At 41.5% G+C, this 13,883-nt stretch overlaps 1 protein-coding gene across 2 annotated transcripts in view; it reads left to right on the top strand.

Moving 5' to 3' along the window:
* The window catches only part of Il1b (interleukin 1 beta), a 32,019-nt gene extending 25,849 nt beyond the window's left edge, over positions 1 to 6,170 (top strand). The window contains exons 2-7 of one of the 2 annotated variants that reach the window (XM_008840373.3): positions 361 to 421; positions 955 to 1,003; positions 2,558 to 2,759; positions 3,307 to 3,471; positions 4,545 to 4,675; positions 5,390 to 6,170. In XM_008840373.3, coding sequence (XP_008838595.1) covers positions 375 to 421; positions 955 to 1,003; positions 2,558 to 2,759; positions 3,307 to 3,471; positions 4,545 to 4,675; positions 5,390 to 5,593 — 798 coding nt within the window. In that variant the 5' untranslated portion in view covers positions 361 to 374 and the 3' untranslated portion in view covers positions 5,594 to 6,170. The remainder of the gene's footprint in view (positions 1 to 360; positions 422 to 954; positions 1,004 to 2,557; positions 2,760 to 3,306; positions 3,472 to 4,544; positions 4,676 to 5,389) is intronic. The other variant, XM_029567050.1, reaches the window with a different exon arrangement.
* Positions 6,171 to 13,883: the final 7,713 nt, after the last annotated feature.

Genomic DNA, 13,883 nt, shown 5'->3' with positions numbered 1-13,883 from the left:
CTCTCTCTCTCTCTCTCTCTCTCTCTCTCTCTCTCCTCTCTCCTCTCTCTTGGCTGGTGGGCTTTTTGGGGAAAAAAAAGCTGTAAGGCTGTAACATGAAATATTCTGTGAACACTGTTTATGTAGCTGCTGATATCTGAGAAGCGACTGTCAGAGCCTCTTCCAAGTCTCCTGGAAATACTTTCCTGTTTGGAATTTGGCACAGCAGTTGCTCTCCTCTTGGCCTTCATGCACTCATTCATCACTCAGAGATCATTTCTTTGCATTTATACCCTGTACTAGACCTGAGAGAAACAGATGAAGGCAGTTCTCAGGGAACTGACACTGCAGGCAATCACTCACTTTCTTCTCTTCACACAGGTCTCTGAAGTGCCATGGCAACAGTTCCTGAACTCACCAGTGAAATGATGGCTTACCACAGGTCAGTGGGGAACTGGAAAGTCGGCATGTCTCCAGGCCTTTCAGGAGTGGAAGGTTATCTACCTAAGAGGCCAGATTTATCCCCCACTAACCTTCTTCAATGGATAACACAGTTCAAATCAATCTGTTTTAAAGGCTGATTTTCTCACGCACACACCCAGCCCAATCTTGGGGCTTGAAAGCTATCTGGGAGTTGTCACTACAAGGGCACTTACAGATGTAATGGAAAGAAAAACTTGCAAATGGACAATATCAGAGACCTCTTTGCAAAGTTCGACTTGGGTATGGGACGGGAGAAAGCCAGATTTTATCTGACTCCACTAGTCTAGAATTTAGGTGTCAGGATCCAATAGCTGGTCCAAAAGCTGCGTTTAAATTGTTCCTTGCGTATCACCATGGAACTTGTCAGAAGTCTTCAGGAAGCCTTGAGTAATTTGTGCATAGATTTATTAACAGTGAAGGCTTATGTGCACAGAAAGAATAATAATCCTGATTAGAAAACATCACTGAGTCATGCCTCTGTTTTCATTACAGTGAGGAGAATGACCTGTTCTTTGAGGTTGACGGCCCCCAAAAGATGAAGGTGAGACTCTGGGCCTAGCTCCCAACCTGTGGAGGGGCTCTGACATGGGAAAAAGCTAAAAATGCGGTTGGAGGATACTGAGATGTCTTGCTCCCAAGATATTTTGTGATGGAATGACTTTGCCTCTCCCAGTGAGACAGACATAGGCAGCCCACATGCTCCTCTGGCCTCCACACAGCTCCTGCCCTACTGTAGTCCATCACTAAAGCTTGCTGATGGTAGCCTACTGTTTTTGGCTAGGAGGACAGCCAAGCCTTCAACACAAATTTGGTCTTCCTTTCAAATGGGTTCAGCCAACTTTAATCACTGAAGTCAAATTCTGTAATACAGAAAGGATGACCTTCAGAATTAGTACATCTTTCCCCTCTAAGGTAGAATAGACTCTATGTTCCCTGGGGAGGATGTTAAGATAATTTTAAAAATTGTTCACCTGTTATTTGACTTTGGACAAATGGACAAGTCCATTTGTCACTTTGGTCCCAACTGAAAAAAATCAGCGCATAAATCCAATGATCTCTGAGATGCTGGCATTCTGCAACAGCCTTCAATCCTGAAACATTCTCAGTGCTAGCCAAGTTCATCCCACCAAATGGACATTTTTCAGACTCTCACACCCATAGAGTCATGCTGACATCCCAGCTGCCCCTTCCTCAACTTATATGATGACTGATAACTCTCTAATGCAGAGTGGCATCAGCCCAGCAAATTCACTGTCTGGCTCAGTAAGCAGCTGATCACACCTTTTTTTTCCAGTTCATGACAGTGTTCCCTAGCCTCAAAATCCATTCCTCAGTCTTGTGAAATAATTATTATTTCTAAGACCACTGTGACTGATTAACTTGGTCCTAGGTAAAGCCCCTTGCCTTCCCTGACAAGGAATGCCTAGCCCGCAATGCCTGCTCCAGAGCCTGACTCTCACTGGGAGACTCTGTTCCAGATAGGAGCTTCTCTCCTGCTCTGCTTTCCTTTGGGCTGTTAGAGGTCTCCATCACTGTCCTTCAAGCTTTGAAATTATTATCATGCCTCTGGGCAACTTTGGTTAAGCCTTAATGTAGCCTTCCTCTGAAGAACAGGAAAATGATAACACAATTCACAAACAAACCATTCTTACAGTGTCTGCAGAACGCCTATGAGGAAAAGGATGTATGTAGAACATGTGAGAGCTTATTGAGTGGTCTTAGGTGAACAGAAGATATCACAATCATTATTGTCATGAAAAATGAAACGTACGTATACTGTTAGAGCACTCACTAGGGACACCAAAAGATAAAGGCTTTAAACAGGTGTAATTATATGGTGAGGGAAGGCCTGTATAAGAAAGATAAAGTAGAAAATAGTGTTTAGCCTAAAACAATAATGCACAGAACATCAAAAAGCCTGTATCTGGTTGTCATGTACCCATAGGCAAGTGATTTAACTTCTCTGGCCTTTAGAAATACAAGGATTGTGGCTGCAAATTTGATTAACTCCAAAGGCCCTTAGTGCTCTCTGATGCTAACATAGACATTCACTGGCCTGGCCATTCAACGTGCCTTATCCTTGGTTTCTCCACAGTGTGGCTTCCAAGACCCAGACCTCTGCTGTCCAGATGAGGGTGTTCACCTGCAAATCTCCTACCAGCACTTCAACAAGAGCTTTAGGCGGGTGGTGTCGCTCATCGTGGCTGTGGAGAAGCTAAGGAAGAAACCTCTTCCTTCCTCGTGGGCCTTCCAGGATGAGGACCTGAGAACTTTCTTTTCCTTTATCTTTGAAGAAGGTACTTGATGAGAGCTAGGAGCAGACAGCAGACCTTCACTCAAGTCCTTCTCAGTCCATCTCAGCAGTCATCCTCCCTCCCCAAGCAGAAGCCAATTAATGGTAGAAGTCTCAGCCATTAGAAAAAAGCAAGGAAGCCTCCAAGCCAAACTGCTCATCTCTTAAGCTGAAACTATTCTTAAAAGAAGACTTTAATAACTACTTACATTTGCAACTCACCTATTCATTCTCCAAGTACATTCACTTTACACTATTGCTGCCAAGTCTCACAATCTCTTAGATGAGCTAGTGTTAATACTAACAATATGTAAGTACCACTGTTGCTAGTTCATAGTGAGTGATCACAGCACTGAAGCTTATTTCATGGTGCCAGATCCAGTGCTCTTACCCACCCTTTTCCCAATTTCTCTAAATCCCACTAAAGTTAGAATAGAACTTTGACCATGCATTCTTAAATGTCATCCAATAAACCAAATTTTGATGCTTAAATTCACTAGAATTGCTCTTTTAATTAGAAGAGCTAACAACATTTGTGCTTCAACTTTCAGAACCCATCCTCTGCACCACATGGGATGATGAGGTGCTTGTGAGTGATGCACCCCTTCGACTTCTGAGCTGCAGGCTCCGAGATGAACAACAAAAATGCCTCGTGCTGTCTGACCCATGTGAGCTGAAAGCTCTCCACCTCAACGGACAGAACCTGAACCAACAAGGTAATGAGGCATGGCTTGGCTTCTCTTCCTGGCCTCCTGGTAGCTCACTAGTTTGCCATATTTTACGATGGAACACTAAGGCAAATTGTCAACAGAGGAGAAAAAGAAACATATAAAAAAAGGACCATTGTCCTGCCCAGTCATGTAGAGACGATGCACTGTCAATACTCCCTTAGTGCGGGTTTATTTGATGGGCACATCCTAACTGCCTGTGGGTTCTTTTTTCCTGATGTTGAGGCTGAAACTGGGGTGGCAGAGAAGAGATATACCCATTCCTGATCCCAACTCCATCCCTTGTCCCTTGCATCCTTCCTGTCCAATACCACATGGTTCCTTGTAAGGACACTTGATGACCATCAGGAAAGTATATCTCTTTGCCATAAGTGGCAAATGTTTCAAGTGTGATGAGGCCATCTTTAGCTGTGGTGACAGACCTGGCATCATGCCACAGTGACCACTAACAAAACAGAAAAGCAGCTGTCAACAGCAGCATGCTTTCCTCCATGGCTGCTGCTCTTAGAAGCTTTAGAGGAAGCTTCCTGCTCTTGGCCAGCTGAGGATAATCTCATTTCCTTATAACTGGGTCATAGCAGTGGCCCACATCCTCCAATTGAGACTGCTGTGACTCGGGAAGATCAAAATGGATCTCTCTCTCCTGAAGCCACTTTCCCCAGCTAAGCCAAGTCTTTCTACTTGCTGCTCTATGTATCTCAAACAGTACTTGTACCTGGGTCCTTGGGAGCCCAGCTTTACCTGTTTTCATATTAATCAAGTTGTTCTGATCACATTGATGGCACACAGCCAGCCAGTAACATGATGGATTTCTTCTTTATCATTTGAAAATTAGGCCCCCTTTCACTCTTCATTGCTACTAGTAAGAGGCTCTGAGGGAACCCTGAATCAACCAACCGATCCTTGGTAGTATCTGTGAGAAACCCAGATATCCCATCTGCCATGCCAAAGGAATCTCTCTGCGTTCCCACAGAGGATTGTACAGGTTCTGCGTGAAGTCTGGTGTTTCAATCCAGCCTGCCCTTTGGTGTCTTTGACTCAGACTCCTCTCTTTTCTCCAGTGGTGTTCTCCATGATCTATGTACAAGGAGAAGCAAGCAACTACAAAACACCTGTGGCCTTGGGCCTCAAGGGAAAGAATCTGTACCTGTCCTGTGTGATGAAAGATAAGAAGCCCACCCTGCAGCTGGAGGTGAGTGAATAACCATTAGAGAAGTCCTACTCAGTTCCTTCTGAAGACCTTCAACCATCACTTCCCAGATACCCACCTGCTTCCTGCCCCTCTCCAGAAAAGGTGGAAGTAGATCTTCTTGACAATTTTGTATAAATGTAAAATAAATTGACATACATTTTAAATGCATATAAACCTCACTCCCACCATGGGAAATTAAATCAGTTTCTATTGTTATCCTTCCAACAAATCATGCAGTGTCAAGGCTGGAAGGGTTACATATTGCTACAGTTTTCTTCATTTGATAAACAACAAGTTGGAGAGCTAACCAACTAACAGGGCCTGCCATCAGTCTTTACTCCACTTCCAAAATCACCCCACCACCACCACCACTTGCAACTTTCCTAGCGAAAGCTTCATTCCCAAGTTGAAATCATTCTATCCAGGGCTTTGAGAAAAAAAAATAACAAAAATACCCAGAAACAAGGCGTTCATAGCAGGTTTAATGTAATTTCCACTTTTCACCCAAATGATCTCCCATGATTAGTCTTAAGATTCAGAAAAGTCAAGTCTCTTTCAGTGATTACACAGAAAGTTGGGGTCCAGAGATAAGGAGTATGGCCCCTGATCCCACCACCTGCTTATGAGTCTCCTCTCTAGCAACCCCAAGAACATCTCTACCATAGTATCTTCATGTCTTCCCTCACAAAAATTCTTATTTCCATTTTTCTGCAGAGTGTAGACCCCAACCAATACCCCAAGAAGAAGATGGAAATGCGGTTTGTCTTCAACAAGATAGAAATCAAAAACAAGGTGGAGTTTGAGTCTGCTCAGTTCCCTAACTGGTACATCAGCACCTCCCAAGCAGAACATAGGCCTGTCTTCCTGGGAAACAATGGTGGCCAGGATATAGTTGACTTCACCATGGAATCCATTTGAGGTTCTCCTAAGAGGTCCACATGTGTGGACTGTAGCCTCAGATTCTAGTGCTGCACAAGGGGGAGAGGACAGTTTTGAGTGACTACAGACTGGACTTGACTGTTTCGGCTGCATTCTCTAGATGTGCTGAGGAGCTCACTTGTCTCCCGCCAGGGTTCAGCTCTCTGCCCCTAGAAGAATCCTCAGTCCTCTGCTAAGCCAGGTCTCTCTTGTGTCTCCTGCTTCCTTGGAGTCAACCTGACAGAAACCATCGCACATTCTATTCAAAGAAATTCTCTGTCTTTTTCTCCTAGCTTCTGATGGGCAACCACTTACCTACTTATTTATGTATTTATTGATTGGTTGATCTATTTAATTTAATTCAAGGGGGACAAGAAGCAGCAGTACATGCAAAAGAATCTGGTATTCAATATTTATTGAATCAATTTAATGTGGACCAGTGCACAGCCTGCATCACGTTCTCTTATTGAAGCTGAAAACAGATAAGCTTATTTTATGTATGTGGGAATATTTATGAATGAAGTATTATCAAATTGTTCAATGAGTCTGAAATATATTTCACTAAAAAAACACTTTCTTCCTTGGTTCTGACTTTTCTTGGATTTTACACATAAAGACAAAGATAAATTAGGTCAGAAGAATTCTCACTGGAGGTCTAGAAACCTACCTCCTCACTGCTGAGTGCTTTAAAGTCCCTAGATACACCCCTGGCCACAAAGACAAACCTCTCCCACTCTCCCCCTTAATTTCCAAATTTTTTTTAAAGAGGATATTCAGGGGCTGAGGAGATGGCTGAGTAGGTAAAATAGTTACAGTGAAACCATGAGGACCTGAGTCCAATCTCCAGTACCCATGTAATCCTAGCATGGTGGCACGTACCTGTAATCCCAGAGCTGGGGAGGCAGGGACAGGAGGATCTCTGGGGCTTGCTGGCCAGTCAATCCAGCTGAATCCATGGGTTCCAGGTCCAGTGAGAGTCACTGTCTTAAAAAATAAGGTAGAGAGCAATTCAGGAAGATACCAGATATCAACCTCTGACCTCCACCCATACACATGTGCAAACACATCCATACACAAACACACATACAGACACATGGACACATACATACATGCATGCACACACACATACACACACAAAGGGATATTCAGTACACAGGATTCATCTAAAAAATAAAATCAACTGAAACAGTACAGGGAGTAAGGGCTGATGGTAACAGCTGCAGGTGATTCATCTATTCATTTATACCACAGATACCTCTTAAGCAAATGATGTTCAGTGGGGGCTGAAGTTTAGACATGAGAAAGCTGTGAGTTCCTAGAGAGGATGGATGGGGAGGGGAAAGAGAGAGAGAGAGAGAGAGAGAGAGAGAGAGAGAGAAGACATAAAGCAATATGGCAAGTAGAGACATGACCAAGGACAAAGGAAGAGGCCAGGAAGGAGTCACAAGATCTGGCAGGGGGTGGGGGTGGGGTGATGTAACATTTGAGTCAGACCCAAAAGAACAAGTGAAAATTCACCCAAAGAGACAAACACAAATACAACACTGCAGGTAGAGACCCGAGTGAACAGAGGCATGGGTGTATGCAAATGAATGATGAAAAACATCAGGATTCCATAAATCTCCAGAAGCAAAGTCAAAATACAAAATAAACTACAGGGAAAAACATGTAATGCATCCCAGATAAAGGGAAAATTTACTACACATACAAAGAGCTCCCTTAATAGGAACAACAATCCAACAAAACAATCCTCAAGGAAGGGCTATTAACAGGCGAGGCTGTCCACAGAAAGGGAACTACCATTAGATCCTGGGAAGAGCAAACATTACTCAACATTACTCATAAAATGAAAGTCAAATTGAAAGTACTTTGAGATACCGATGTTCTCCTATCTGATTGACAAAAATCAAAAGTTCAACACACCCCACTGGGTGAAACTGGGGAAACCCCATTGCTAAACATTATACGTGGAAGTATGACATCTACAAAAAAAAATGCAACAATGACTGTGATAATCACAAGTGCTCTTCACTTTTGGCTCAGAAATCACCTCTGAGGATTTAACCTACAAATGTATAGAATCTATTTGAAAGGGTGTGTAATCAAAATTACTCGTTGTGTATAGATGATTTTCAAAAAATGAAAACAACTCAGGTGTCTATTAACAAGAGATTTTGAGACATAGAATACTATGCAACTGTAAGCGTAAGAGAGACCTTTCTGCACCAATGTGGAATTCTCTCCCAAACATGCTGATACCTATAAAAATGCAAGATACAGACAGTGTTTAAGGAATACTGACTTATGTAAGAAAGGGCAGAGAGAACAGGGAAATCAATACAGTTTGCTTGTACTTAATCTGAAAAATTCTAGAAAATACATCCCAAAAACACTAAGGAGCACTAGGAAATAAAATATATGGAAACAGGTGTGAGAGTAGGGCCTTTTTCCACATACTTTATACACTATTTGTTTTTTATTCATCCATCCAATATCACTTTTTTGTTGTTATTTGTTTAGCTTTATTGTTTGAGAATTTCATACATGCTTATAATGTGCTTTGATCAAATCCACCCTCATTCTCTCCCTTCCAATTTCTCTTCCCCCACCACTTTTCCCTCTCAGCTTCATGTATTTTCTCTTTAAAAAAAAAAAAAACACTGACTGTATGTGCAGGGATGTAGGACCATCTACTGGAGCACGGATAGCCTTTCAGGGGCTGCATCCCTTGAGAAAACATATTCTCATAAATTAAATAAAAATAATAAATAAAATATTTTTTAAACTTATACTCCCTCCCCCAGTATCCATCAGTCACCAACAGCTTCTCAGGTAGAGGTGGAAATGCATAAGCCCCTCCCCTCTCCATGCTGGGATTTTGTTTGGTACCATCATGTTAGTAAAGACACAGCCTATAGAGTAGAAAAAAACCTATACCAGACATACATCTGACCGAGCGTTAGTGTCTAGAATATACAAAGAAATAAAAAAGTTAAGCACCAATAAAAAAATCAATTAAAAATTAGGGCATGGACTCAGGGAGTGGGGATCCACATCTTTAATCCCACCACTCAGGAGGCAGAGGCAGGTGGATCTCTATGAGTTTGAAGCCAGCCTGGTCTACATAGTGAGTTCCAGGCCAATTGGGATATATATATATATATCTCCACAACTTTAATCCCACCACTCAGGAGGCAGAGGCAGGCAGAGAGATCCTGGCCAGCCTGGTCAAGTTCCAGGCCAGCTGGGGCCACAGGGAGACTCTATCTCTCTATCCCCTGGCTCTTACAGTCTTTCCAATCCCTCTTCTGCAATGACTCCTGAGCCCTAGGTGACAGAGGTTTGATATGGGTGTCCTACCAAGGGACATATACTCTGCCATCTCTTATTCTCTGCACTTTGGCCAATTGTGGTTTTCTGGGTTAATCGCCATCTGTTGCATGAGAAAATTTTACTGGTGAGAGTTCAGAGATGTATTAATAATTTTCTACCATCTGTTCCACTGAGTTTCCTGAGCCTTATGTGTGGAGGATGCACTGTAGATGTGTTGCTTAGGGTTAGGCTTCTCACAGACATTTATTGTCTGCATTTTACCTGTTGTGGAACTCTGTAATCTGTTGCAAGGAGGGTTTTTTTTTTTTTTTTTTTGGTGAGTTGTAAGAGGTACACTTGTCTGTAAATATAAGGATACATATTTAAAATATAGTAAGAAATTACATTTGTGTAGGACTGTAACAACAAAAGTAGGTTTTTCTCCAGGATCTATCACATTTGGCTATGCTTACAGGGCCACACATGAGTTCTCTCCCATTGAAAGAGCCTTAAGTCCAATTAGACAGCTGTTGGTTACCCCCAAGATAAAAGTGCCACTACTGCACCAGTAGAGATAGTTGCTCAGGCAGCCATTGTTGCACTTATTAGGCTTTACAGTTGGATATGACCATTGACTAATTTCCTCCTGAAATTCATAGGGAATCACAAAAGACTCCTGATAGTCAAAGCAATCCTGAACACAAAGAGCAATGCTGGGGGGAATTACCATACCAGATCTCAAGTTATATTACAAAACTATAGTCATAAACACAGCATGGTACTGGCACAAAACAGACATGTAAATCAATAAAGCAAAAGAGAAGGCCCAAACATAAATGCATGAAATTTAAACCACCTAACATCTGACAACAGTGCCAAGAAGACACACTGGAGAAAAGACAGCATCTTCAACAAATGGTGCTGGATCTCCACCTGTAGAAGAAGTAAATTAGACCCATCTCCATCCACCCTGCACAAAAGTCAAGTCCAATGAATCAAAGACCTCAATATGAAACTTGAAATGCAGAAGCTGTTAGGAGAAAACATAGGCAGCACCCTACAAGATATAAGTGCAGGAAAGGGCCTTCTAAATCAGATTTCAATTGCTCAGAAATTAAGGTCAATAACTGACAAATGAGATTTCATTAAACTAAAAAGCTTCTGTACAGCAAAAGAAACAATTGATCTAATGAAGAGGAAGCCCACAGAGAGGGAGAAAATCTTCACCAGTTACACATCTGACAGAGGATTAATATCCAGAATATACAAAGAATGCAAAAAACAAAGAACCAAGAAAGCAAATGACCCAATTAAAAATTGGCTGTCAGTGGATGAACCCACACTGAAATACATTATGAGGCACAAATTAGACTCTAGAGGCATATATATGATAGAGGGCATTAAATTGGGCAGGGGCAATAATGGGAGATGGGGATAGGGGACAGGATCTAAATATCATCAAATTATGTCATGAAAATTGCAAAAATTCGATAACAAAAGAAAAAATGGGCTATGAATCTCAACATAGAACTCTCAAAAGAATAAATTTAAAATAGCTAGGAAACACCTTTAAAAGTGTTCAACATCCTGGAGCCAGAAGTGGTGGCGCACGCCTTTAATCCCAGCACTCGGGAGGCAGAGGCAGGCGAATCTCTGAGTTCAAGGCCAGCCTGGTCTACATAGTGAGTTCCAGGACAGCTGGGGCTACAGGGAGACCTGTCTCAAAAAGACCAAAAAAAGTGTTCAACATCTTTAGTAATTAGGGAAATGCAAATCAGAACTATATTAAGATTTCAACTTACCCCAGTCAGAATGGCTAAGATCAAGAGAAAAAAATGACACCAAATTCAGTTTGATTTTTTTAATCATGTGGATGTGTATCATCTAATCAGAAATGAAATAACAATAATTTAAAACCTTTTTCTAAAAACTGGAATTGAATGAACAATTTCATAAAAACAACTACTGAAATGTGTCGGTGCTTAGCAGTTTGCTCCTCATACCATTTTTCCTTCTCTCCAGCTCTCTGAGCCAGGGCAGAGGGTGAAGCATCTTACCTCTCCTAGTTTCAGAATGTCAGTGCCAAGTATGGGCTAAGGGAAGGGTGCTGCTGTGAATGAATCAGAAGTAACCTGTAGCCCAAGGAACAGCTCCCATTCCTAGAGTAAGTGATACAAATCCCCTCCCCCCCCTCAGATGCAAAGGGAAGAGCAGGCCAGGAAGAATGATGGTCAGTAAAGTCATCTCCTCTTGTGAGGAAGCCAGATTCCAAATCACCTATGTGCAGATAAACGTGTATGACCATTTTGGGGAGAAAGCTAGCAGTGCTTAGTTTTTATTTTTAAATGCCCTATGAGTCAGTAATTCCACTGTTTGCTGTTTCTCCAAAGAGGCAAGTTCAAAAAGGTTTAGGGATGCGTTGTTTATAAATATTTAAAAATATTAACTGGAAGTCATCTAACTCTCCAATGGTAAGGAAAAGGTTAGTAAGCCACAGGAGATCAAAAAATAAAAGAGATGGTACTGAAATGAAAAGATTCCAACCAAATGACGGAAAGGAAAGAGGACAGAAAAGAGCATTTACTTAAAAGGAAAGGCCTGACACATCCGCAATGTGTAATATTTGAATTTCCGACAGGAAGAATACATCTACACATTATACATACATTTGTTTAACCCTTTGCATTAAAATGTGTGAAAGGCTTGAGTTTCAGTTCCTGGCCCTGAATCAAAGACTAAACTGACACTCCAAGAGCTATTCTGTGGAGCCATGTTTTCTCCATTTCTCTGTACTAGGTTTTCTTGACCTAGAAGAAAGAAATGATTTACTGCTAAATGGAAAGGCTCAGAAGATTTAGGGGAGAGTCAGAATCCTTTTGGAACTCTACTCAGTTCACAAAATGTAACCTAGAGGAAGTCAACCTGTCTGTGACTTTGACAGGTAGCACCACATGGCCACAGCTCCTACCAGCTTCCGAGGAGAGCCTTCGTGCTGGGAAAAGGAGCACTGTGCTTCTGACTTTGACTTACATATGAGATTCTGTAACAAGCAGTCCTTAAGAGCAGACAGTGGCTAATCCAATAGGATTAGGCTGCAGTAAGTACCTGACTGGGGAAGACAAAGGATCCAATGGTATTTAGGTGCATAGGAGGTCTGAAAGACGGAGCAGTGGGTAGCTGCTAACACCTAAGCCAGAGGTGGAGAAGCAAGTCAGCATGTCTTCTACACAGGCCTCTCCTTACCTTGTTTCTCACCTTCCACCCTCCTCCACCCCAAGACAGCAGTGCTAAGCTACTCACAGACATCTGTTCACTGTAAGTCCAACTGAGGATGACCTACGGTCTAGGGTGATGTCTGCCCAGGGGTGTGTAACTACAATCAGAGCTTCCTCCCCCTTCTAAAAACTCATTGCATCCACATCCTGGGCCCTAAATTGTCAGTGAGGAAGCAAGCCAAGTAAAAACATTTTTCTCCCTGTAAAGTCTGGAAGCACTGCTTCTCTTATTTGTACAAGCATAACTAATTGTTTACATAACCATGAAAATTTAAATCCCTCCCAGAAAGTAGGTCATAAAACCATGAAACACAATAGATGCATAGGCTCCATTTGAGTGGGAACAAGGATTGGCATTGGGAAAGTGAGGAATGTACCAGGGTCCCTAGCTCTTCTCCCCAATCAGAGGTCTCACTGTCTCTGAGAACACAGCATCTTGTAGCAAATGGGGTGAGTGGAAATAGAGGTATCCAGATACACTCTGTCCTGACACAAGAGCTGTGACGGGTATGTAGCCACTCATTTCTGGGTTCTAAGCTCCCTCACAGGCTGCCTGAACCAGTCAGTACTTCTCTTTCCCTCCAGCCTCTCAACTTTGCCAACAGCATCCATCCAACAGAATCAGCCCTCAAGAGTATCCTCAGGCCATGGGGACAGTGGAGAGACCCAGCTACCACCTGAGCAGGCTGATGCTACAAGTCACCTGAAGAGGAATCCCATCAGTAAGGGCCATGTAATTTGCATATCACTGTTGAATTTGAATAAGACTTTAGAACAAAAAGGTGTCTGGAATCCAGATACATATAAGAGGCTTTACATATAAAGAGTCTTTAAAATAAAATATATGTGGATTCTAAATAATTCTACCTGAAGACAAATTGGGAACTGACAGTATACTTCTCAGCAGGAATCTGAAAAGCAGGTGAGGCCGAGCTCAGATCCCTCCAGGTCTTTGAATCAGAACCCTTGTCCCAAAGAGATATGACATCTGCAATGGGCCTCCTCACATACTTCATATCTTCCCCAAGAAGCTCATCCAGGACTCTGATCCTTGTAGAACACAGGTCTTCAGAAGTTTTAGATGAGATTGTCTCAAGGAATTTTGAAAAACCCTGGGCCCTCCTACCTCACTCCACAAGTATTTTTATGTTGATACCAAACTTTTTATCAATATCTTAAAGAGTTTCAAGTGCTATAATTTTTAGGATATTATAAGCACAGTTGACCCCCAAACCCCCATGATCTGCATTTGAGGAGTCAGCCACTCACAAATGGAAAGTATTTTTAATTGTATCTCTATTAAACATGTACAGATTTTTTTCTGGCCATTATTCCCTAAATACTGCAATATAATAAGTATTTACATAGCATCTTTACTGTATTAAGTATTCGTAATGCTTAATTCCATCTAAAACTTACATAAGTAAATTCTCCAATAATCAGAAGATATACAGTATTCTTTTTGCCTTGAATTAATATTTCTATTTCCTTCATGAAACATTATTAAAATAACATTATGATTAAAAGTATTGTACTGATTATCTTATATTAATCTTTGCAACAACCAAAATATTAGTTACATTAATTTATTTTATGTAAGCATAAAATATATTTTACATTCTTTTTTATACATTTATCTATTATGTTTACATATAAATTATATATCCAAATTATATCCTATATAAATCACGTTTACATATTAT

Source organism: Nannospalax galili, unplaced genomic scaffold, assembly GCF_000622305.1.
Source record: "Nannospalax galili isolate Female #2095 unplaced genomic scaffold, S.galili_v1.0 scaffold1941, whole genome shotgun sequence".
Lineage (NCBI taxonomy): Eukaryota > Metazoa > Chordata > Mammalia > Rodentia > Spalacidae > Nannospalax > Nannospalax galili.
Note: the sequence above shows the minus strand (reverse complement) of the source record. Positions and strands in the feature narration are given on the sequence as shown.